This window comes from Ammospiza nelsoni, chromosome 20 (assembly GCF_027579445.1).
Source record: "Ammospiza nelsoni isolate bAmmNel1 chromosome 20, bAmmNel1.pri, whole genome shotgun sequence".
NCBI lineage: Eukaryota > Metazoa > Chordata > Aves > Passeriformes > Passerellidae > Ammospiza > Ammospiza nelsoni.
The window spans coordinates 4,631,567-4,657,428 of NC_080652.1; the positions used below are offsets into that span (position 1 = coordinate 4,631,567).

Here is a 25,862-nt window from a genome sequence, read left to right on the forward strand (position 1 = left end):
CACAGCCTGTTCACAGCCTGGAGCAAAAAATGAGGCTTACCTGAGGCCAAGGATTTTCTAAAACTCAAGCTGTTCATGGTCCTGAGCACCTTGACGTAACTTTGGCAGCAGCTCTCCATCTGTTACCACCTAAATTCCTCTGTGGAAGACCCCTTTGTTTGCTTGGGAAGAGGCTGCAACTGTTCACTTCATGGAACTGAAGTGACCAGGAGCTGGGACAGAGGTAAAAAATGGTCATGAGCTCAAAATCCTGCACTTCTGGGCCTCTGCAAGGATCTCCTGAGCTATCCCTGACTCTCAGGCCACATCTGACAGCCTTTAGGAAGGGCTGGTATGGAAGGAACTTGGTTTATTTCACAGAAGCATCTTTTGTGTGGAGAAAGGCCTTTCTTGGAAGGTTTGTTACCCATGCCTTGTGTGTCTGGGGAATTTTGTTGAATGAATCTGTGTCTCAGTCGTTGCTGATGGGTGGCAGCAGCCTGGGGTTTGTGTGCAGATAAGCAGGGAAGGAAATAGGGTTAAATTCATTTAAGTGTTGCCCATTGGCATCTGGAAACCATTCCAAGTGAGCCAACAGGCCAGCAGAATGTGGGAGGCAGACAGTGAGGAGAATATCCCCCGAAGGGCAATCAGAATATGCACTGTCCAACTGATCTGTGCACAGTGGAGCTTTGTCATGGCTGTCATGAGCTCTGTCATGAAATGAGTGAATAAATGAAATTAGAAATGGAACTGGAATCCAGCCCCTCTCTCCTCGTGTGGGCAAACAATGGGAGGATAAATAAGTGCTCCCCAAATGTGCACGGATAGGGGAATAACCAGATATAAAACACTGCTTCAGGTTTGAAGACCTGCTCCAACAGGAAAGCAAAGCTTTTCCTCCCCTGTCACAGCACTGCAGTGTAATTCTCATTCCAGTCTGCCCCACCACATTTCTGCAATCAATTCCCCTTTCAGAGTTAAATTTCTGCCCATGGTTCCATACCCCAGAAAACCTGAGAGGTTCTGGTGAGCAGCTGTGCAGTGTGAGCCCTCTCACAGGAGTCCCTGTGCTTTCCCTGCCTGGAGACCATCACTGATAATTAGTTAGTGTAAAATGAGAGGAATTTTGTTTGGCATTCCTTAGAACTCTCTCTTCTCCCAGCTCTCTGGCCTGGGGCTGCCTGTTACACCCTCTGCTTCTGGAGCGCAGCTTTGCCATCACTGCATGATGGAGGATTATTTCATTAATGGATCTAATGATACTTTGTCTTTGGTGCTGATGATCTCTGTGGCAGTGCTGTGCAATCTTTAATTAACTTTGAGCCTGCCAGGCACTCTGAGGATGCTGAAAACCTGCAACAAATGCAGCAGAAGCTTGAAGGCCTGGCGTGGAAAAACAACCTTGTGCAAGGTCACAGTGACTCCAGGCTTGGGTTCAGGTTTGATGCCAAATCTCCTGGTGAAGCAAAGCTGTAAAAAGAATTTAAAAAATTAAAAAATTGTAAAAAATTGTAAAAAATGTTTTTGGTTTTAAATTGTAAAAAATTTCCCTGTTAAAAAGTGTGAAGTGAGGTAATCCAGGTGAGGAATGATAAGTGTTTGGGGGACCAGGGAGGTGTTCAGGAGTGTGATGGCTGCACTGTGCTGATTTCTTACAGGATTTGTTAAAAATTGTGGTGATTTATAGGACTTGTTAAAACTGTGCTTTCTTACAGGATTTGTTAAAAACTGCTGATTTCTTACAGGATTTGTTACAAAGTGTGCTGATTAATAGGATTTGTTAAAACTCTGCTGATTTCTTATCTGATTTGTTGAAAAGTTTGCTGATTTCTTGCAGGATTTGTTAAAACTGTGCTGATTTCTTCCATTCAAAGCTTTTTGACTCCTGGAGCTCTGTGTTTTATCAATCCAGAGACTCTGTGTTCATGAGCCCTCGTCTTCTGACCACCTTTCCATCAGATGCTCCTTGTTTGAGTGTTGGAGGTGCTGTCCATGCACCTGCCCTGTTTTATTTACATCATTTTTTCACGAATTGAGTGTGGAAGGAGCTGCTGGTTTCAGTATTGCAAAAGCATGAGTTTGAAATCCTGAACAGATGCTTGCTCTTTCCCCTTCCCAGAGATCTTCTACCAGGGGAATCATTGCTTTGGACTTAAACCCTCCATATGTGCCCAGAGGTCAATGCTGAAATTTTGGTTACCCTGGAAACCAGGACAAAACTGCTCCAAGCCATTATTGCAATGTGGGTCACTCATGGTAAAAATAAAGAGATAGAAATTCTCTCCCTTTCCAGCCAAGGTGTTTTCCATAGGGGAACCTGCAGGTTTGAGCAGGTCACAGCTTGTCCTGCCTCCTGTGGGGTGGGAGATGAAGCCCTGAGGTTCAGAGCACTTTGCTGGCCCCTGGTTCCCACTGCTGACTGCAGAGGTGGAGGGTGGGACGTGTCACAGCCCTTGGGCAATCCCCTCCTGTTTCACAAGCAGCCACCCTGTGCTTGTCGGTTCTTTGGGGAAAAAGCACCAAAATGAGGTGCTCAACCCGTCCTTAGTCCCTGAGAAAGGGAGGGGGCTTGGGTGCTATCGCTGCCATGGGATTTCAGATTGTTTCCTAAACATAATGCAGTGAGGTAAAGTCATACTCATCCCTTTGGAAAAGGGCCAGGTTGAGCACTCAGAGATTTCACTGATTTGCTAATTATTGGGAAACATGACTGTCTGCAGGAGGCAAGAAACTTCTTTTTATTTTTTATTGTTGTTCTGTTGGAGAACAAATACACTTCTGGTTTCAAAGAGGTGACACAGTCTTGTGGGAGAGGGAATTTGGGTGAGAACAGGTGAAAATTACCTTCATGTCTCCTCTGAGGTCTTCCCATGGCTTCATGACCTTTCTGTTTTTATTTATTATTGTGTTCCTTGGTGTGGTGTTTGTGAGGGTCCCCAGGACGAGGTGAGAGATGAGAATTTGACTCCATGTTCTCAGAAGGCTGATTTATTATTTTATTACACTACATTATATTAAAAGAATGCTGTACTAAAACTATACTAAAGAAAGAGGAAAGATGCATCAGAAGACTTCACAAGAATGATAAAGAAAAACCCTTGGCTCCTCAGAGCCTTGACACAGCTGGACCATGATTGGTCATTATATCAAAACAATTCACATGGAACCAATCAAACATTCAGCTACTGGCAAACAATGTCCAAGCCACATTCCAAAGCAGCAAGCACAGGAGCAGCAATCAGGTAATTGTTGTGTTCATTCCTCTCTGAGGCCTCTCAGCCCCCCAGGAGAAAATCCCAGGCAAAGAGGATTTTTCAGAAAATATCACGGCAACACCTTGGCACGCTATCAGAGCATTCCATGTCAATCCAGCTTGTTTTAAGCACAGAGCCGCCTGGCCAAGTTTTTGTGTGATGAAGATCTTCCACATTTAAGCAGCCACCTTAAAACACCACTTATAGGTGCTGGCTCCTGTCCACATTCCACCTCTGGAGCCACACCATCTCACCCTCTTCTGCTTTCTTCCAGGACACAGCTATCTTATATTTATGTTATGTTTCCCCTTCTTTACTTCCCTTGTTGCTGCATTATTCCCGGCTTGTCACATTCCTGGGTTTAACTCAGATGTAACTCCTCCAAAATGCTGCTTCTGCAGCAGAAAGGACCAACAGTGATGGATTTTCCAGCTGCTGTGCAAGCACCTTGCTGCAGCCTCTTAGCTGGGTGTTCCTTGGGAAGAAAACTCTTCCTGTACAGCCATTAGAGGGCAAACCCTAAAAGTGGGGCTGTGTAAGAGCTGAAATGAGAGATGTGGGACTCCAGGGGCTCTCCAAAATGCAGTTTATTCCATCCAAGAGGTCACAGCAGCCCAGGGTGGTGGGTGACAGAGCTGTGCCCACAGCTGTCAGCTCCAGCTGCAGGCAGGCCTGGAGACCCTTTGGGTTTGGTTACAATGCATTATAGATTTTTCTTTGCTGAGCACCTTCATACAGCAGAACCAATCTATACCTTAACTATTATCTATAGCCTATCATAACTACTGTCATTACCATATTCATGTCACTGTTCTCCAATTACTAGAAGTCAGTACATTACGGTTGAAGCTAGAAGTTGTTTTTCAGTTTTCTTGCAGTGGAAAATTCTGAGAACTTTTTTCTACTTGCAACTTTGCTGCCTTGTTTGCCTGTGTTATCTTTCTGCTTGGTAAAAACATCTTCTTGTTTGGGGTGGGTTTATCCTTTGCTCTAAGCCATAAAAACCCCTTCTAACTAACACACCCTTTGCCTCCTTGGTTATCCAGTGAGACTGACTCAGCAATTCTTTTCTTCTGTATCAAAACTTGCTTCCATCTGTATTCCTTCATCAGACTCTACATTTAAAAATCTTTCTGCTAAGCACACATATCTGTGAGACTTTCTTGTCAAACTTTCATCCTTCCCAACAGGATTGATTTGCTTTAGATCAGGCTGTGTCTCTGACAGCAGCTTCATTTTGGGTGTGGGAACATCAGTACAGCACCCAGATAGCTGCTGTGTCCATGGGAGGTGAAACTTCTGCTTTTCCTCACATTTCCTTCCTCCTTCCCCTTCACTGTGGCAGCCTGGCAGGGCACTTGCTGTGCCCTTTGTGTCACTCCTCTTCCTGGGTAACTTCCCTTCTGGTATCTCAGCCCTGCTTCCTGACAGCTTTCCATAGCATCCAGTCTTGTGATCTGCAAAGGGTTATTGCCCTTCCTATGCTCCCACTGCTCATGGCTGCATGGCTCCCCTCCTCTGTTGGAACAGAAGTGGTTTTGTCCTGGTTGATGCAGGCAACTCAAGGCCAAAGAAATGCTTAAAGAAATCTCCCCAAAACATGCAAACTGAACAGAACTGGGAGAAAAGGGATGTTGGAATAAATCCTTCATCAGGAACACTGCTTCAGGTTTTATTCTGTGCACAAAGCAGTCTTTGCTTGTCACAGGCATCTTTTCATGAAAAATCCTTTCCTTAGGATTTTTCCTCCTGAGAAGCTGGGAGGCCTCAGGAACAAAATGTAAACAATGATTATCTGCTGCTGTGGAATGCAACAGGTGCATCTGTGATTGGTCTTATGTTGGATGTTTCTAATTAATGGCCAATCACAGTCAGCTGGCTCAGACTCTCTGTCCAAGCCACAAGCCTTTTTTATCATTCTTTGCTATTCTATTCTTAGCTAGCCTTCTGATGAAGTCCTTTCTTCTATTCTTTTAGTATAATTTTAATGAAATATATATCATAAAATAATAAATCAGCCTTCTGAAACATGGAGTCAGATCCTCATCTTTTCCCTCATCCTCTGACCCCTGTGAACACGGTCACACTTTGCTCCCCAAAAAGCAGAGAATAATCACCCAGGTTTTGTAGATTCCAACACACAGCTCTCCAAGTGCAGGCAAACCTGCAGCTGCTCACCCACTCTTTTGGAATTTATTGCTTTGCAAGTAACAGAAATGAGCTCTCAGCAGTGCGGCCAATTAATATTCTGTGTTCCTCTCCTGGCAAATGCCATCAAAGCGGTCATGTCTGGGAGCTGATGTCTAAAGCATGCCATGAACTCACCCCAGGGAGGGTTTGCATTCTCCCCCTGGGTGATGTGTGCACAAGAACTTTGCTCACAGGAGCTGGCTCTGCACTTTCTGCTGCAGCCATTGCAACACTTTCCTGTCATCTCGTGTCAAGTCATGGCAGAGAAACCACAAACACTGGGCTCAGGAGCCTTGGCACGGTCAGTGCCCGTGGCAGGGCTCTTAGAATTCACAGAAAGCAGAAATGCTGCGCAGCTTTTTGCTTTTATGTTATGGATTTCCCTCAAAGCAGGGATCTGTAATCTCTCCAGTTCATCATTAGAGCTTCCCCTTGTTCCAGGCTTTCCCAGGGTGTCACAGCAGAGCTGCAGGGGCTCAATATTTAACCATGCTTCAGTTGTGGCACTGAGTCTGAGACATAAACTTTAAAGAACTTAGGGACTTTAGAGGAGCTGAGGTTTTAGTTAATCTTTATTGGAGTTAATTAAAATAAATGGGCAGGCCTTGATGAAGTTAAGAGTTAGTAGTTAACTAATAATTAATTGCTTGTCAGTACCATGTTTAGTTAGCTGGGTTTATAATGAAGAATATAGAAATTGATAAATAGCTTTTTACGAACATAAGACAATTGTGGCCTCCTCTGTTCTTAAACCAATTGAAGATGGGAATGGGAGTTCTACCAAGGGTTCATTTGTCATATTTGCATTGAAGAGGTAGAAAGGTCAGAACAAGGAAGATTTCATTTACTTCCTCATTTTGGGACACCTCCCCATGAAAGGGACCACCGATTCATTTCAAGGAACAAACTAGTCATGCTTAATAGCTTTGGAACTAATTACCATACACATTGGGGAATGGGATGCACCAAAGTTATGAATATGTATTTGTATTTTGGGTATTCAATACTTGTATAGATAAAAGGATTCTGTAATCACCTGTAAATCACAGAGTGCATTTGGGAGCTATCCCACAATAAACATTCACTTTCTAACTTTAACCTGTTAGAGAGGTTTTGTCCCTCACAGTTGGATATCGGTACCAGATCAATATCCCTATTTTTTAATAAATCAAGTCCCCAGATCAACCTGTCTTGTGTCCAGTTCAAAAAGTCAGAGCTCCGCAGTGCTCCATGCCCTGCTCACCTTTCATGTGTGATGCTCTGAATAAATCCTTGCCCTACAGCAGACTCATTGAGAGAAGAGGGGGAGAGGCGGTAGAATAAGCAGGATAAGTCAAAGCCACAGAAATACAAAACATATGTAAATCAGGCTATGAGACACCATAATAAGGATGTAATGGAGGTGGGAAGAAAAGGAAGTAAGTCCTATTGTTGCTTCAGGAGAATAGTCTGTACCAGCCTGAGGTGGCCAATCTGTCGCAGACATCTTGGAAAGGATCCTAAGGAAAGGATTTTTCCTCCTGAGAAGCTGAGAGGCCTCAGAAACAAAATATAAATTAAACATTAATTTTCTGCTGCTGTGGAATGCAACAGGAGGATCTGTGATTGGCCCATGTTGGATGTTTGTAATTAATGGCCAATCACAGTCAGCTGGCTCAGACAGAGAGTCCGAGCCTCAAACCTTTGTTATCATTCTTTCTTTTCTATTCTTAGCTAGCCTTCTGATGAAATCCTTCTTCTATTATTTTAGTATAGTTTTAATGTAATATATGTAATAAAATAATAAATCAAGCCTTCTGAAACATGGAGTCAGACTCTTGTCTCTTCCCTCATCCAAGAACCCCTGTGAACACCGCCACACCAATCCACCTTTCTCAGGGCTGTGGGAGGAATTTAAACCCCTTGTAAGCACAGTGTTCATGCCAAGCACTGTGGACACCCTCACCCCCATGGCTCAGTGAATCCCTGGCTCTGGCCAGCCCAGGGTGACCGTGGTTCGTGCCAGGCAGAAGGACAAGGTGCTGCTGGGCTGTTGAGTGCCAGCCTGCCTCTCTCCAGAGGCCCAGGGAGCTCCACTGTCACTCAGTGCCTGCCCATGAGTGCTTGGCAGGCCAGGCTGGATGCCTCCACCATCTGTGTGAAATCCTTCCAGGCATTTAGATTAAACAGTGAAATGTAGGCCTCCTAATGACCTGACATAATCCATATGGAGTAGCTGCCGCAGATAGTGACTATCTTGACACTGATTAATCACTTCTCCTAGTAGTGTATTTGTCCCTGGTTACTTGACACAGTTCTTCCCTAATAGCTTTGCAGTAGTTCTGGGGTGTTCATCTGATCCTGGCTTTGGGGAATAGCCCATTTGATGGCACACATTGCCTGTTCCAGTGCAGGCTTGGCTGATTTCCATCAAACCAACCTGGATTTTGCCTTTTGGGTTGTTTTTCTGCCCCCTGTGTGCACCAGTCTCAGTCCTTCTCTGTGTTGGGAAGCACCTCAGCCATGCTGAGCTCTGCTAGGTGCCACCATTGGCAGAGAGCTCTGCTGTGCAGCATGAACAGACTGTGATTGCACCTCCATGCCCTCCCTGGGCACTCAGAGGCACCACAAACAGCCTGCAGTACAGCTGCTCCTTGCTCTGGAGCTGTAGCTGGAGCCAATCAGACAGAGAGAAGGGGTGCTGGGATTGGCTCTGACACCCCAAAATGAGTGTGCAATTTCTCAGCCTGGGTGTTGTTCTCTTTTTCAAAGCTGGGAGGTCTTCGAGGTCTTCCTGGCTGATCTTCCATCAAGTTGAGTTGTGGTTTCCCCATCCCTGGAAGTGTCCAAGGCCAGGTTGGATGGAGCTCTGAGCAAGGCAAGGGTTGGAATAAAATGAACTTTAAGGTGTCTTCCAATCTAAACTAGTCTGTGATTCCATTATTAAACCCACTTTGATGCCTTAAGTTTTAACCTTCATATTTTTTAGATTCTGTACTGCCTCACTGTGTGACTCTGACTTCATATAAAGTGTTAGCAAGTTCTCCTCACAGCTCAGTCACACAGAGCAATCCTTTTCCAGCCTGATCACCAAGGACACCATTGCAGATTCAGGCTCAAGGAATATCAACAACAACAAATTGAGGAGAGCAATCTGGGAGGATGGGACTGCATAACCTGGAGCTGTAATTTGACAATTAACCCCAATATGTAAATTTATAAAATTTAAGTTTATCAAAACTTTAAAAGTGTGAAAACTTATGACCAGTTGTCCATTTTGTGTCCATCTTGGGCAGAGCCACAGCTGGGCTCTTGCACTGCCCAAGGTGAATCCTTTGAAGGCATTTTAATAAATATCCTTTATTTCTTTAACTCTGTTCCAGGTCAGCCTCTTTAGGCATCAATTTCACATGGGGAAGCATGGGGAAGCATCATAAGTGAGAGTCACAGGCATGCAGGAGCTGTTCTGATGCAGCCTCAGCTCCCTCCCCAGCCTTGGTGCAGGCTCTGTGTGCCCCAGAACTGCCTCTGCCCTGTGTCTGCCAGCTCAGGCAGGGACTCCCCAGGTTCAGGAAGCAATGTGGTTGTGGAATGTGAAGCAAAAAAGATCTTAAAGATATTTTCAGATTATTCTTTCCGCCATTTTTCATTGCAATTTATGTAAATTGTTTTTATTTTTTTTTCCCCAGCAGAATGGCTGGGAAAATTCAGCTTGCTGTTAAATTTGTGCCACATTTCCTGTCACTCTTCTTTTCCACTCAGCCTTTTAGATCTGCACAGGTGACTGGCTTGCTGAGTATAAGGACTGCCAGGTGAAGCCCAAGGATTGGTAACTGCCTGCACCCCCTGAGCCTGGATCCCCCTGCAGAGTGGCCAATTCTACCCTAATTCGCCACAGGGACATGTGGCCAGCCCACCTGAGAGCAATGCTGGCTCACCTGGAGCATCCTGAGCTTCTCAAGGACCTTTGGAAGCTCCTGTGGTGCTCCCCAAGCTCCCCAAGCTCTGTGCTGTGAGAGTTCCAGCACCTCAGGAATGCTCCCTGCTCTGATCCATCAATCTCTCCCCTCTGATCTATAGCTCATAACCAAATAATTGTTAGAGATGGTTCTTTCACATAAAATAGAGATGGTTCTTTCTGGTTTTGTTTAATCTTGAAATAATTTGTGTCGTGTTCCTCAGCCTGTGTTTGCAGACAGACTTGGGAGCTACCTGAGATGACTCCAGAAGCAAACAGAGCCTCTCTCCAGGGTGAGAGCTGTTCACCCACATGTGATACTGGGTTAGCTGTGACCTTGGAAGCACCCTAGGGACAGACAGTCCTGTTCCCATGGCTCTCACGACATGTTTTGTCCAAGAATTTAGCTAACTTTGCTTTTTGGCTGGAGTTCACAAACCATTTTCTTTTAAAATAAGGAAGTATAAGATGTTTTGTCAGTCCAGCTACATTGTGGCTGTCTTATGCTCTGTGATACCTTGCTTGAGAACACAGAGGCTGCATATGCACCGTCTGCATTGTGTTACTTATGTTATAATAATGTTCAGGAGCACAAAGATGACTCATGCATGTGTTTTTGGAAACACAGATTCTCTGTAACACCTCCTTGCTGAGAGATCTTTAATGATCCCACCAGCAAATTGCCAGAGCAGTGAATCATGTTTGATTTTAGATGTTATTCTTGTCGCTTAAAGGGATTCCAAATCATTCTTTTGGTGTTTGTGAGCCATCATGCAGACATTATGGCTTTATCCACGGTTGTGTCTTAATTTATTAAATTTTGAGTTGTTGGACATGAAATTTGGTGTTATTTTGTAGTCTCTTCTTGAACTGAACTGGTAGAGCCTGAAACATCAGAGAGGACAACCCAGTGGACGTGGAAAACTCTCAATTCGCTTTGATGGTGGGGTGTCACAAAGAACTTTCCACATTTTATCAGATGATAACTCTAAGCCAGAAAGTTTGGATCCAGACCCAGATAAAAAGCGCCTCCAAGGACAAATCTGAAGAGTTCCAGGGTTTCCATCTGAGCCAATTTCTAGCTGTGATGTAAGACAAGGTTATTTCCATTAATGTTTAAGTTTTGCATCATCTGTTCTGTCATGCTTTAACTTTTTCACTTTCAGCAGCAAATCAATCATCATAACACTAGCAAAAGCTTGGTTTTGTCATGTGCATGTTATAGCTCAGGGTGGATTGTCCTGGTGAAATATATACCTATGAGAAAGCACTTTGGAGGCAAATATCTGCTGACAAATAGTTTTGTCTTGTTCACTAAGACCCAAATTTTTTAAAAGTAGATGTCAAAGTTGGAGTTTTCCAAGTCCTATGCTAGCATTTACATGAGTATAAGTGTCTGCTGTGTGCCAGCTGAGCAGCACGAACTTAACCAGCACTGACTTTCTAAACTGGTGGCTGGGTTTGATCTGCTATCTTGCATGTTTTCTGCTATGCCCCATTCCTTGCAGTGTGTGTAGGGCTTGTCCTTGAACAAGTGATGATGTGTGCTGTGAAATTGTCCCTTGTGACAGCAGCAGTGCCTCCTCTGAACGCCCTTCAAGCTGCACTTCCCACTTGACCTCTGAGCGTGGCTGTGGGAGGGATTTTTGTGATGCTCCCAAACTCTTCAGCATCTTCAGCAAGTCTCCATTGAAATGGTAATTTCTAGAGCAGTACTTCAGGCTCATCTCAGCTTTAGATAAAAATTAAATGTGGATTGCCTCATTCTGCATATTGAATACTAAGGGATGCACTCATTTGTTCTCTCTGCAGACACACGATGCTCTGCCAATTTCCTTAATCCAGGCACAGAAGCAGTCAGCAATTGTTTCCATTCACTTTTGATTCCATCTATAAAAGGAAATACCTGCAATCACCAGAGGCTTTTCAGAGCAGGGATTTTGTAGAACTTGCCCAATTTCAACAAACTTTTTGTCTGCTGGCTTAATGGGCACTATCTGGCTGCACATCAGGGTGTCGGTTTTAGCTCCCATTGTGCTGCCATGTGTTTTTTTATTGCAGAGATCATCAGTTATTTTAGGATTTCCCCATCTCTCCTAGGCTCTCTACTAACCTGTCAAAAAAGTCTAACCCCCACCTCTGAAATATTTTAAACTTTCCTTTATAAGTTGATTGCTCGCTGGGCTGATATCGCATCTTATATTTAATATCAATTTTCACAGACTTTCATGAATTGTCACACTTTATTCCACCTTCTTCTGGACCAAATTTTTGCCACTTCTTCGTCTATGTGGTGTTGATAACACCCAGCAACCCTATGGCTGGATCCTCAGTAACATTTCTTAGTTATCTCCAGGAAGACAGGAGGAGATACATGAATGCACGACCATTTATCAGACTAAATGAGGGCAGGGAGCTTTATTAGAAGGCTCAGAGCTGACTTAAATTAATATTGCCCACTGTGAGGTTGTACAAAGCTTTTTTGTTTTATTTTTTCCTGAAACAATAGTCTGCATTGGGAATTCAGCACTGAGATGTTCTGTAGGCAGATATCAAATAGAGATTCAGGCATGACCAGGGCAGGGAGCAGCTCTAACCCAGCTCAGGGTGTTTGTGCTTCTCCTTTTTGCTGCTTTTGGGGTGGGGTAGAATTTCTGTGACCCCAGCTCTGATCACTCTGTGAATCTCCTTGTGCCTGGCCATATTCCTGCAATAATTGCAATAAAAGTGCAACCAGATGGATAAAACCTGGATGTTTGCTCACAGGAGCTTGGCCAGAGATAAACCTGTGCTTACCTGGCTTAAGGAAACCTGTGCCACAGCTGAGCCCTTCTCCAGTGCTTGCCAGGGTGAAGCTGGAGCATGGCAGGAGTGCAGAGGCAGAGTCACCCTCTCTAACCAGTGCATTTGAATTATGGGATGTGGAGCATGAAACTGGGCTCAGAATTGTATAAAACATTCTGTTGGTTTGGTTTTTGTTTTGGTTTGTTTTTTTTTTTTTTTTTGCCAATTTGACCTGAGCTAATCAGAGGCAATCAAGTCAAGTGGCACTGATGAAACCCATACTCCTTTTTAATTTCTAGCCCAAATTATATCTGTCATTACTTCTTTTTTTTTTTTTTCTGGTTGTTTTTTTTTTTTTTTTAACAATTTCCAGAAGGGTGTGTGGAAACAAGGCAGTGACCAAGTTTCACTTCCCTTCTTGTTCTCTGCAACCCTCAGAGACACGCAGTGAGAAGCAGGAGTGGTGCAACACAAGCTCCTGGCACTGCAGGAGCTTTCTGTCTCCAGCTTTCTCTCTCCATGCTCCTTTCTCCTGCACTCCTGGCCTCCTGAAGATGCCCAGGAGAGGAGCCCTTCCTTTGGGGACACTCCTGGTGCTGCTGCTGCTGGCATTTGTCCCATCCCCACTGGCAGGCTGCCTCCTGGATCCCTGTTTGGAGGTATGTGAGCTCTGAGTGAGCACAAAATCCTTCTGTTCCTCTCCCTTTGCTTGGGAGATTTGTGCCTCAAGCCTCTTAGGAAAGCCCAGTTTTATTTCATTTTTTCCCAAGGTTTTTATCAAGGTGATTGAAATATTTGAAGTAAAGTCTAGTCTCAAAAACATCTGAGAATCAGAACCAGCAGCAAGAACTTTTTCTTCTCATTGGTTTTCTGTACCTCTGAGGGTGCTGCAGTGCAGTTATTGTAATAGATTATATTTCCCTTGGAAGGGTTCTAAATTTTGTCTAATTTCTACAAAACAGAGAGTTTTTCCTGGTTTGTGCAGTAGAGTGATTTCACCAAGTACCTGACACAGATTTTGCAAATTTTTGCTGGCAATTATTTGCTTGCAGAATAACTTTGGTTCAAGCTGCCTTTGGTTCAAATACTTGGTTATGTGCAGGGGAAGAGAGCTGAGAGCTGTTCCTGGGCATGTAGTGCATCCATGAGTGTTTGTCCTGCTGGGTCTCTATCTGTCACCTCAAGGAATGTTGTCCTGTAATTTTGTCCCAGCTTTAATCAGCAAGAAATGCAGTTTTTTCCTGGGGAGTAGGACTGGTTCTATTAGGAGAGAGAAAAATGTTAAGGGTATGTAAGATTATTTCCTAAAACTCAAGGCAGCTCCTTTAGAAATGAACTGCAAGGGGGGTGATTCTGCTCCTGCTTTCCTGACAGTGACATTTCCTGGCACTTCATGGAGAGCAGATGTTGACCACGATGGGGTCTGCCTCTGTTACAGATCACCCCTAACACAACTTTCAGATGCACTGGACTGAACATCTCTGGAGTTCCTGATGGAGTCCCAAACACCACCCTGAACCTGGACCTCAGTTTCAGCAATCTGAACTCACTGGGCTCAAATTATTTTGCATCAGTCCCTGAGCTGCAGTTTCTGGATCTTTCAAGGTAATGGATTTATTATGTGGATCCTGGTTAATTTTTCTTTAGCAGCTGTGTTAAAATGGTGCCTTATTTTGGGGTCTATTGGTCTTGGCTGTTTATTTTTTTTTTTCCTTGTGCCTTTGTCCCTGTGCCTGTCATTTTGCACATCCCCATGGTGAAGTGATGAGCAGCTTTTAGTCCAGTCACTGAGTGCACACCCTCCATCAGAGCTGGGTCTGTCAGTCTGATCTTGTAGGCTGGAATGTGAGAAGGAGGAGGAAGATGTTTCACTTGTCTGTGAACAAGAAAAATGTCAGACTTTTCACTGTTACAAAAACTCTGAAGTGGAACATCTTGGGTGAGCTGTTTTTCTAATCACAGTTTATATTAAAAAAAAAATAACATGAAGGTACATTCATTTTCTAAAAGGCTGTTTTAAAATATCAACATATTCTCTTTTGCCTTCTCCTCACATATCTGGGGGAGGAGATGGGGAGGCCTATTAGCAAATTTCAATTGATGTATAATTTCCATTGACTTCAGACAACAGTTTCTCTGGGTAAATTGTTTCACTGAGAAATGTCACTCAGCCCCGTCACAGCTCTGGCTCCAAATTGGCTGAGTGGCAGAGCACATGTGCTGTGAGGCACTGCCTGCTTTATTAAACTAATTCTGCTGGGATTCACTGCACAATGGATTTGGGTCTCAAATTCTGGATCTTCCCACATCAAATACACCTTAGGGGGCCACAATCATTTTCCCCTCTTCCTTTTCTCATCCTGGGCTCTGCTCCCTCTGAGCCATCCCCAGATATCAATTGCTGCCAAGCTGTGAGCTCTGCCACAGCTGCCCTGCTCTGGTGCCAGTGGGGCTGCCCAGGTGGGGCTGAGGTGACACCCAGAGGGCTGGGGATGTGCAAGGTGTGAGGGAATGCTGGCTCTGGTTGGGTCTTCCATCAGTGATGGTCATCACAATGGCCTAAACTGATGGCTAGGAGTCTTCTTTCCTGCTGCCTGCATGAATTTTTGATCCTCACCAGGTCTCCAGGTCTCCTGCTTTGAATTTAAGATTAGAGGAGGTGGGAGGAGGTCTCCTGCTGGAGGAGAGTTCCCTTTGCACATCCAGGGATGCTTCTGCCCAGCCCAGCAAAGCCAAGCCAGCCCCCAGTGTGAGGCTGAGCCACAGCGGCACTCAGAGAACAAGCAAGGGACAGTGCTTCATGCATTTATATCTTCTTTTCATGCCCAACAGGTGCCACATCCATACAATAGAAGATAACTCCTTTCTGGATCTCCCTAGCCTTTCCACCTTGGTTTTAACTGCCAATTCCTTCCAGCACCTGGGGAAAGCAGCTTTCCATGGCTTAACATCTCTGAAAAAACTGGTTCTGGTGGAAACCAACAGGACCTCTCTGTCTGAGCTGCCTATTGGCCACTTGCATACTCTGCAGGAGCTGAATTTAGGCCACAACAGCATTACTTCATTGAAGCTTCCCAAGTATTTCACCAACATGACCTCCCTCAGGCACCTGAGCTTCTTCTCTAACAGGATCACATCTATCTCCAGAGGAGACCTTGATGCCCTGAGGGAAGGGAACAGGCTCAACCTCACTCTGGTGCTTTCCTTGAACAATATAAAATCCATAGAGCCGGGGGCCTTTGCAGGGATCCACCTTGCTGAGCTGGCTCTCAGGTCTGCTTTTGAGAGCTCCATGATGCAAACCTCTCTGCAAGGCCTGGCTGGTTTGCAGGTCAGCAGACTCATAGTTGGGGTGTTCAATGACCATGACAGAGAGCAGGACTTTGAGAGGGGGCTCTTGGATGGACTGTGCCAGGTGCAGATGGAAGAGTTTGTCCTGATTTGCCTCGGGGACTTTGAGGATGACACAGACACTCTCTTTGACTGCGTGGGCAACGTTTCCACTATTCGCTTGGTGGACCTGGGACTTGAGCAGATATCACAGGTTCCCGTGGGGTCTAAAGTGAAGCAACTGGAATGCAAGAAATGTGGTTTTGATGATGTGCCTGCCCTGAAGCTGTCGCTTTTCAAGGAGCTGAGAGTGCTTCGTATTACCAAGAACAGAAGTCTCAAAACCTTCGAGCAGAAGTTTGAGGGTCTCAGTAACCTGGAGGTCATAGATCTGAGTGAGAATAGACTCACCTTCAGCAGATGCTGTTCCCCTCAGTTTCAAAATTGTCCAAATTTGAAACACTTGAACTTAAGCTTCAATTCTTACATCAGATTGACTGGAGATTTCAATAATGTGGAGAATTTGTTATATTTGGACTTTCAGCACACAACCTTATTCGGTCCTGGCTCCTACCCTGTCTTTCTGTCCCTTCAGAGACTGATTTACCTTGATATTTCCCATACCAAAACCGAAGTTAAATCCCAGTGTACATTTTGTGGCTTGAACTCTTTGCAAGTGCTCAAGATGGCAGGAAACTCCTTTGCAGACAATAAGCTGGCAAACAACTTCAAAAACCTAAGTCACCTCCACACCTTGGATATTTCAAGCTGCAAATTAGAACACGTGGATCAAAGTACTTTTGATGCCCTCTCTGAGCTAAAAGAGCTAAACATCAGCAACAACAAGCTCCTGACTTTTGATCCTGGAGTCTACCAGCCACTCCAAGCCCTCAGAGTCCTGGATTTCAGCAGAAACCAGCTGACTGTTCTGTTGGACTCAGCCAGGGAAATCCTGCCTGACAGCCTGCTCCTGCTGGATATCTCTCAGAACCTGTTTGATTGCTCCTGTGTGTACCTGGACTTTCTGATGTGGATCAAGGAGAATCAGGAGCTGCTGCAGAACAAGGAGCTGATGCTGTGCCACACTCCCTCGTACGTGGCCAACGTCAGCCTGCCAAGCTTTGATCTGTCCTCCTGCCACGTCGATGCAGGCAAAGTTGCCTCCTCGGTGGTTGTGCTGCTCTGTGTTGTGGTGATCCTCTTGCTGGTTTACAGGTACTACTTCCAGCTCTACTACTCCGTGGTGCTGCTCAGTGGCTGCAAACACTACGCAGAAAGAGGCGACACCTACGACGCCTTTGTCATCCACTCCAGCAAAGACCAGGAATGGGTGACAAAGGAGCTGGTGGAACCCCTGGAAGGAGGAAGACCTCCCTTCCACCTGTGTCTGTACTACAGGGACTTCCTGCCAGGGGTGCCCATTGTCACCAATATAATCCAGGAGGGGTTTCTCAGCAGCAGGAATGTCATCGCAGTCATCTCCGCTGACTTCCTGGAGAGCAAGTGGTGCAGCTTTGAGTTTGACATTGCCCAGTCCTGGCAGCTGGTGGAGGGCAAGGCTGGCATCATCATGATCGTGCTGGAAGATGTGAACAAGGACCTGCTGAGGCAGAGGCTGGGGCTGTCTCGGTACCTGAGGAGGAACACCTACCTGGAGTGGAAAGACAACGAGATAAGCAAGCACATCTTCTGGAGGCAGCTGACAGGAGTGCTGATGGAAGGCAAAAATTGGAATTATGAGGAGGCAAAACTCATGTGAAGAGAAAGAGGGGTTCTTCCTGACCTGTCTGCCATCCTGGACTGATGGATGGTGTTTAGAAGTTGGTTCTTCTTGTTGCTATAGGACACGAAAGAACATAAGTGCACACCGCTGTTCTCAAGGTGAAGAAAAAAGGGAAGTTTATTTTCTGACTCCAACATTTATAGTTTTCCAAGAGTGACAGTGGATTGGACGGTGACAGTGCCACCTCTCCAATGACACTGAACAGACCAACAATCCATCAACTTTCTCCTCCTCCATAAAGGAATGCAAAACAATAAGTTTTTTACAGAAAGTGTGTGAGAAAGTTCACTACAAGAATGTCAACATCAGAAGAAAATCTTAAAAAACCAGGGCAACACTTCTGTTGCTGTTCAGAGTCAGAGTGAGTGGATGGAGGCTCTGCCACATCACTACAGAAATCCCTGCCTTGCTGGTCACCTTCTCTCAAGGAATTTTGCAAGTTAAGGAGTGACAGGGGCCAGAAGAGCTGCCTGAACTCTGTGTTTGGCCATGGCTGTCACCCACAGATGGCCCAGCAATAGCTCAGGTTTGGTGGGTATAGGAACAGACCAATGCTCTTATGGTCATCTGGCTGCTTCTGAAATTGGATTTGGGTCTTGGGACCATTTACCCAGAGGAACTTCACAGTCTGCTGCTTTGAGTGGACCTCAGAATCTCAAAGGCAGAGTAAAGACACAGCAATTTCATCTCTAAAAACAAAAACAAGGCTTGGATGCTGAAAGTCTTGTGCCTGCCTCCATGGGCACCATGACTTGGGACAAACCCTCCAGGGAGCAATGGGACAACCTACAGCCCCAGCTGGCAGCTGCTCAGGGAACCTGAGTACTTTTGCCATCAGGGAGGGACGTTTCTGTGGTTGGGAAATTTGCCAAACATGTTTCTTTCCGTTTTTTTTTAGACCAAGACCAAATATTGAAACCATCACCTGAAAATCTTACTTATATCCAGATTATATAGCATTTGAGAGGGCATTTTGGAGTTTGCATGGGGGGGACAAGAAATGTGGTAACACCTCTAAACTGAAATATTTCTTTGCTCCCACTGCTTCTCCTCATCCAGTGTTTGTGGATGTGCTCTGGGACTGCCCTAAACAAGCAAAATTGATCCTGAACAAAGTGTTTTGATGTTTACAGATAGCCAGTTCTAGATTAAGCTTTTTCAGTCTCTGGACCAGCCTTAACTGACTGTTGGAAGGTGCTGCAAGAGCCTCCAGGGTTTGAAATGGGGTTCAGATCTGCCTGCCTGTTTCCCCACCTGGAATTGCACTGGGTGGGGGAGTTTTGCTTTGGTTTCACTGCGAACACGCCTGGCATTTTGCAGGGAGGGGAAAAGTCTGGGTTAGCTGAACTAAAGGGCCCCAGCAGTGTCCTGAATCAAGGGCAGGAAAGTTTGAATGCCTTGGAATCCCAACACAGAGCACATCATTGATGTGTGGGATAGGGCATGGGGAAGGGGTATTGCTTTGTTTTTGCCAAAGGCTTTGGTTGGTATCCATCACCGAATTACACTGAATTAATCTTGTAAATCCTTCTATGATCAGGGATGTTCTGCAGAGGTAAAACAGAAGCAACTGAGTGGTGAATCAGATCTGATGTTTATCCACTCCGTTCTCTAAGCACCAGACCGGGACATTTCCATGGAAGCAGGATCAGGGATCAACATCAGACACTGTTGGGCAGAGAGGGAGAGCCAGTTCCAGGCCTTGTGCTGGCAAAAGTTGAATCACATCTCCCTCTCTATGTACTGTGTCATACAAGACTACCAAAACCCTCCATAAGCTTCTTTTGTGACTCAGGAGATGAAGATTTAATAAAACTACGCTTGATGCTGCTTCCCTTTGCCCAGAGAGTTTGTTCTGCATCTGCTAATCCCAAATTGAAATTCTCCTCACCTCTGCTGGCATTGATGGATCCTGCAGACCTTCCTCCTCACCTTCCACCCCCACCTTCCTCCTCCTCCTCCTCCAGGATGGGATGGTGGGGACAGAGAACCTCGAGGTTCACTGCACTGAGGCCAAAGGAGGGCACAGTGGACAAAGCAAAGCTTAGCCTGAATTTCAGCAGCTCCAAGTTAAATTTGGAAACAAAAGAGGAAAAATTAAAAAGAGTGGGAGTTGCTGTTCCTGAATTGAGCAGCACTGAAGGTGCATTTCTCCTTCACTCTTTCTCTCTGCGGCTCCACTGCAAACAGTGCAGTGGATGTGTATTTCTGGCACAAAGCACAGAGTCCTATGATTCTTGATTGTAATTATAACAATGAGTTTCAGAAAGCCTGAGAGTGGTTCTGGGCATTTATAAAAGGGATTTAGGACAGCATTGTTTAAAAAGTCAGTGTTTTCTTTGAATATCAAAGCAATTTTAGGAGAGCTGGAGTGATGCTGAGACGAAGCTCCCACCAGTACAATTTTAAAAGAAACTGGTCACTTGTTTTTCTCTTCCTATTCAGAGTCTCCACAGCAGACATGAATACCTGAGTTGCCCCTGGCTTCCTTATTGTCCAAGAAAAATCCACAAAACCCATCACAACTTCAGCTGCCCCTCTCTGGTCCCTTCCAGCCTCAGCCACTCTGTAATTCTGTGACCTGCCCAGGCAGTGCTGAGGTTTATGAGTCCAAGATGGACAAGGCTGTGTGAAGGATTGTATTTTTACCATTTACCCAGCAGAGAAATTGTAGATCTTTTTTTGGAAGATTCAAACCAGCTATCCCCAATACTATAAATGGGGGAATATTGTGACGGCGTTCACAGGGGTCTTAGGATGAGGGAAGAGATGAGGATCTGACTCCATGTTTCAGAAGGCTGATTTATTATTTTATTATATATATTGCATTAAAACTATACTAAAATAATAGAAGAAAGGATTCCATCAGAAGGCTAGCTAAGAATAGAATAGCAAAGAATGATAACAAAGGTTTGTGTCTTGGCTCTCTGAGCCAGCTGACTGTGATTGGCATTAAATAGAGACAACCAACATGGGCCAATCCCAGATGCACCTGTTGCATTCCACAGCAGCAGATAATCATCGTTTACATTTTGTTCCTGAGGCATCTCAGCTTCTCAGGAGGAAAAAATCCCAAGGAAAGGATTTTTCATAAAAGATGTCTGTGACAATATTGTGATTCCCACAGAAACACACATACTCATTTGTCTTATTGTAGGAAGCAAATATCCAAAGGAAAACTCAACATTCTCATGCTTCCAAAGCCGTTGGCATGCACTGTTTGGAGCTGCCCACTCTGCAGCAAGGCTTTGATAGGATTTACTCACTGGGTGAAAAAATGAGCAGCCAAGCAAACACCCCTGCAGCTCTGCATTCATCTCTCATGCAAATATCTGAAAATATTCCAGTTATTAAAGCATCTCTTTTGCCCAGGTCATAAAAACAGATGGAGACAAAGCTCCAAAGGGCTGCTGCATCCAAGCTATTCCATTTGCAGTGGGGGCATGCCCTGATTTCACTCTGAGCTTCATTTAACCCATGCAAAATGCCAGGACAGCTGCAGCTCTGGACTTCTTTGCCTTGTGGAGGGTGCTCTGAGCAGAGCGTGCCCTCATTAGTGTGATTGCCTTGGTGCTCTGTTGGAATCCAAAATGCAGGGAATTCTCACAACTTTGGGCCTGGAAGCCAAAGCTTAGAATTAAACCCAGGATTTGATCTGAGACCTTGGAAAAGGCTTCCAAATTTAGGTGCTAGAAGTGAGAATGTGGATTTGTAGTTTAAAGCAGAGACACGTTAAGCTAAGTAAAGGAAATTTTAGAGTTTTAGAGTTTAAGCTATAGAAAAAATAAAAGTAGTTAGAGAGGTAAACAAGGAGTTTAGAATGCAGGACTGTAGGTTTGTGTGTCATAACATGAGTGGCTAAGAATGCAGCACTGTAGCATGAGTCCATAAGACAAAATATTTAAGGATTGGGTCAGAAGCATAAATATCCTTGTTGGCAGTGTTTCATTGGTCAATAAATCCTTAAAAGGTCTTGTAATTAGGGGTCTTGTGACCTTTTGAGCCATAGGGTAAAGATGTGAGCTGAACTCACCCTTCCTGCCCATGCAGAAGATAAGAAAAATAAATTGCATCATCAAAACCAATTCAGAGATCCCATCTCTAACTCATACAAAACTCCTTCAAAATCCCCACAGCTCTCCCCGCGCTGCAGCAGCTGGAAAAGCTGAAAGCAGAGCCATGTGCAGCCCTTCTCACCTGGATCTGGCTGCCGGCAGGAGCAGCACTGCAGGAACGCTCCCCTGGCCCCCCTGAGCAGGAACACAGATTTCCAAATTCACTAAAAAGCCCAGCAGAAAAAGGAAAAACAGCTGCTTTCCCTGGGCTCCCTGGTACTTGACAGGAACAGGTTGAAACTTCTCAGGGAGAGCGATTGTCCTCTGGGAAATGCTATTTTGTGTGTGGTTTCTGCAATTTAATGAGGGAGCGTGGTGAATCTATGGAATGGGAATTGTCACAGCACAGTTTCTGGTTTGCTGTTGCATGTAATTTTGGAACAGATATTTTTTATGGAAACAGTGATTTTAAAAAATGGTTTGGAGGGGCTGAAAAAGAGTTTTCTAATAAAAGTTAAATTGCTCCACAATGTCATTTTAAAAAATGTCTGCTTAGCTTTATGCTGTTGTTTTTCAGAGTACCTTTTCATTTTAAAATTTGTTTCTATTTACATGATCTGAGTAGGCTCCTAAAGCAACACCAAAATGTAAAAATGGTTTCTACACACGCAAAATAAAAACCCTGGACTTCGTTTTGGGGGAATTGTTTTGGTTTTTTTTTTTTTTTTTTTCTGTAACATGCTAGAAACTATGTTTGGCAAAATGGAAATTCCTCTTCTATGACAGTTCTCCCCATGACCTTCTCAGAGTCAAACCTTCACCTGCCTGTGCCCTACATGCAGTTCAGGCAGGAAAAGCCACTGAGGAGCCCCTGGAATGAATTTCACTAAGTGCCTTTTTTGCAAAACACCTTGAGTAGGTGCAGTGGATCGATAGGAGCTGCCTGAGAGCAGCTGAACAGGGGAGGAAAGAAGCAATCCCTTAATAAGTTGCTCCTTGCCATGCCCAGCTCAGGCTGGGAACGGGGACAAATGACAGCAAAGCACGAATTGCAGAGAGGAGCCTATGTGCCAGGAGCCCTCACCTTCCTCTGCCTCAAGGTCACCCAGAGGGCACAGTCAACATTTCAGCAGCCTGGACCTCACTGTGCTGCTCTGAACACACAGAGAAACATTGCACAACTCAGGGCAGCTCTGCTGAGACACCTGAATGTCACCGTGATATTTTCTGAAAAATCCCTTCACTGGGATTTCTTCTCCTGGGAAGCTGAGAAGCTTCAGCTTCTCCCTGTTCTGCTGCTTTGGAATGTGATTTGGAGATTGTTTATCCAGCATGTGAATTGTTTTTGATTAATGGCCAATCCCAGTCCAGCTGTGTCAGACTCTCTGAGTCAATCACAGGTTTTTATTATTAATTCTTGTTAAGCCTTCTTCTAATGTATCCTTTCTCTTTCTTTAATATAGTTTTAGTATAGCTATGATATGATATGTTATAATATAATATATGTTATAATATGATATGATATGATATGATATGATATGATATGATATAATATAATATAATATAATATAATATAATATAATATAATATAATATAATATAATATAATATAATATAATATAATATAATATAATATAATATAATATAATATAATATAATATAATATAATATAATATATTTCATATCACACCATACCATATAATAAAATAATAAATCAGCCTTCTGAGAACATGGAGTCAAATTCTCGTCTCTCACTTTGTCCTGGGGACCCTCACAAACACCACACCTGAAAAGCAAGGAAAAGGAAGGAAATAAAGAGGGAAGGTATTTGTGCAGGGTCTCAGGGTGGGAAAGGGACCACAGTTTAGCTGAGTGGGTCCCAGATGCTGGAGGTGGCTTGGTCCCAGGGTTTGCAGCAATAACCAAAGCACCTACATATTGTGGTGAGCCTCTAAGTGCTACTTTTTTGCATATTGATAATCAGAGGGATGGAAATGAGCGTTGCATGGGTACCAGCCATGTTTTGAAGGGGACAGGTTGGAGCCCTTGTGTCGCAGACATTTCTCCACAGAAATCCTTTCTTTCAGATTTCTGCGTCTTCGGGAAGCCAGAGGCCCCCGAAGAGAAGGTAAACAATTATTATCAGCTGCTGGGGAATGCAACAGGAACACCTTGATTGGCTCATTTTCTATGTTTATAATTAAGGGCCAATCACCAGTGCAAGCCAGGGGACTGAGTCCTTGGCCACAGCTTTGTTGTAGATTTCTTTTCTATCTCTTCCTAGCTAGCTAGCTGCTCTGCAAAACCTCTCTCCTTATTCTTTTTAGTATAACTATAATGTATTATATCATATATTAATAAATCAAGCCTTCTGATTCAAGAAACAAGATTCACCGTCTCTCTCTCACCAGCTGCGCCCACTCAGGCGCGGTAATACCCTTGGGGTCCAGCAGGGACAGGTGACGGGCATGAAAGAACCTCAGCGTCTCTGGAAGGCACAAGAAGCCCAGCCCAGACCTGCCTTGGTGGCTGCCAGCCTTCCCAAAATACAGAGGGAGTGACCTTTGGTCACACACCTTTTGTGTGACCAAACCCTTGACCAAGTCTACAAATCAAACAGCGGGGAGAGGATATTCAAACCCCACACTTCCAAAATCCTTCCACCGGATCTGTTCAGAATACATTTATTATTGGTGATGGGGAATACATTTATTAATGGTGATGCCCAGGTGAGGTACAGGGTCACCCCATGGGACTGGGGCCCAGGGCCCTGCATCCAGAGGATTTCTGAGGATAAACCTGCAGCTTCCCTGCCTGCAGCTCCTCAGTCCCTTATCACACATCTTGAGTGCTACTTCGCAAATAACAATAGGGTATTGTTAGGCAAAAGAGATTTAATTGCAGCCTACACTACCTGAGAGGGTAAGATCGGCTTTTCTCCAGATCTAATCTTCATTCTTCATCTTTTCTTCTCTCCCTCTCATCCTTTCCCTCTCCTGGAAGTTTCTCTTTTCTGCCTTTCCCAGCCAGCAGCAAGTGACCAACCTAAAACGCGAGAAAGAGGGAGGGGTGTCCTTGTCACTTCTTCTTTTTCTACATTTTTGAATAGCCTTTAAATCCTTTGGAGTGCTGTGTCCCACAAGAAGGGATTAGCAGTAATTCCCCTGCCATCTCTTGCTTCCAACGCTCTGACAATTCATTCTCCCGAGATCCCCTAAACTCAGCGCTGAATTCATTAACCAGAGGACACTGAGCAGGCTTGGGGGGAGTGACATCCCTACAACCTGCTGCTCCAGCTGAGCACACCCACGGGCTCCGGGATCAGCACTTCTGCTCTTTAATGACCTAAAACAACCCCAATCTTGCCAGATGTGGGATGCTCTGGGTGCTTCATCTCCTCCCTGGAATTCCCTCTGGCTCCTGGATCAGCACTTCTACTCCTTAATGACATAAAACAACCCCAAACTTGCCTGATGTGGGATGCTCTGGGTGCTTCAGGGACCCCCTGGAATTCCCTCTGGCTCTGGATCAGCACTTCTGCTCCTTAGCCACCCAAAACAACCCCAAATATGCCTGATGTGGGATGCTCTGGGTGCTTCAGCTCCTCTCTGGAATTCCCTCTGGCTCCTGGATCAGCACTTCCGCTCTTTAATGACCCAAAACAACCCCAAACTTGCCTGATGTGGGATGCCCTGGGTGGTTCAGCTGCCCCCTGGAATTCCCTCTCCATGTCTCACCATGGATTTGGGGGAGCCTGTTCCCCTCCCTGTTCACCCTTCAATCCCTCTGTTTTCTTTCCCAGTTTGCTGGGAAGGGCTCTCTGCCACCCCTGCCTGGCTCTGGATGCTGCCAGGCCCTCTCAGATGATGAATGCTGCCTGTTATCTCTGCCCTGCTTTGCTTTCCTGTTGGTGGAATGGGGTTCACAACCTGCACACTGTGATTTACAGGAGTGCAGCACTAACAGACAGGCACAGTCTGGATCAGAGCCTGAGAAAATGCACTTTCTGTTCCTCAACTCCATTGCCCTCATCCTGGGATTTGGAAATCCTCCTCTACAGCTCTCCCCCAGGCCAGCAGACATCTGTCTGAAGCCAGAGCCCTCCATCCCCTTTCCTGTCACTGCTTCTATTTGTGGTCACTTAAATTTTGCTTTTTTTTTAGGGGAAATAAGTGCCCTAGAGTAACACAAAGAAAAAGAGCAGTATTTGGTCCCCAAGCCCCTCTTTGCAGTTGTGTTTAGCAGAAAAGCCTTCCCTGCCCAGGTATTTCTTCCTGCCATCTCTTCTCTCATACTGTAAATATTAAAATAAGAAAACACACAGGCTTTCCCCCTCTCAGCTCCTCCTGAGATTGTGGCCCACATCTTTCTGTCCTGCATGGAGTCAGCAACTCTAAATTCCACACCTCTTGCCCCTCCAGCAGCCTGGATTTTTCTGGGTGCTGAGCAAAATCCCACTCCCTGCTCTGCTGTTCCCCAGCTCTCAGTGTCCCAGTGAGGATTCAGGATTCACCCCTCAGCCTCAGACAGAAACTGAGCTGTGCTATT

General features: G+C 45.0%; 1 protein-coding gene across 1 annotated transcript; it reads left to right on the forward strand.

Moving 5' to 3' along the window:
• Positions 1-12,664: 12,664 nt before the first annotated feature.
• Positions 12,665-19,397, forward strand: TLR4 (toll like receptor 4). Its single transcript, XM_059486370.1, has 3 exons — positions 12,665-12,806; positions 13,586-13,752; positions 14,980-19,397. Exons 1-3 carry the CDS (start codon positions 12,702-12,704, stop codon positions 17,234-17,236), a joined length of 2,529 nt encoding a protein of 842 aa, XP_059342353.1. The 5' UTR covers positions 12,665-12,701; the 3' UTR covers positions 17,237-19,397.
• Positions 19,398-25,862: the final 6,465 nt, after the last annotated feature.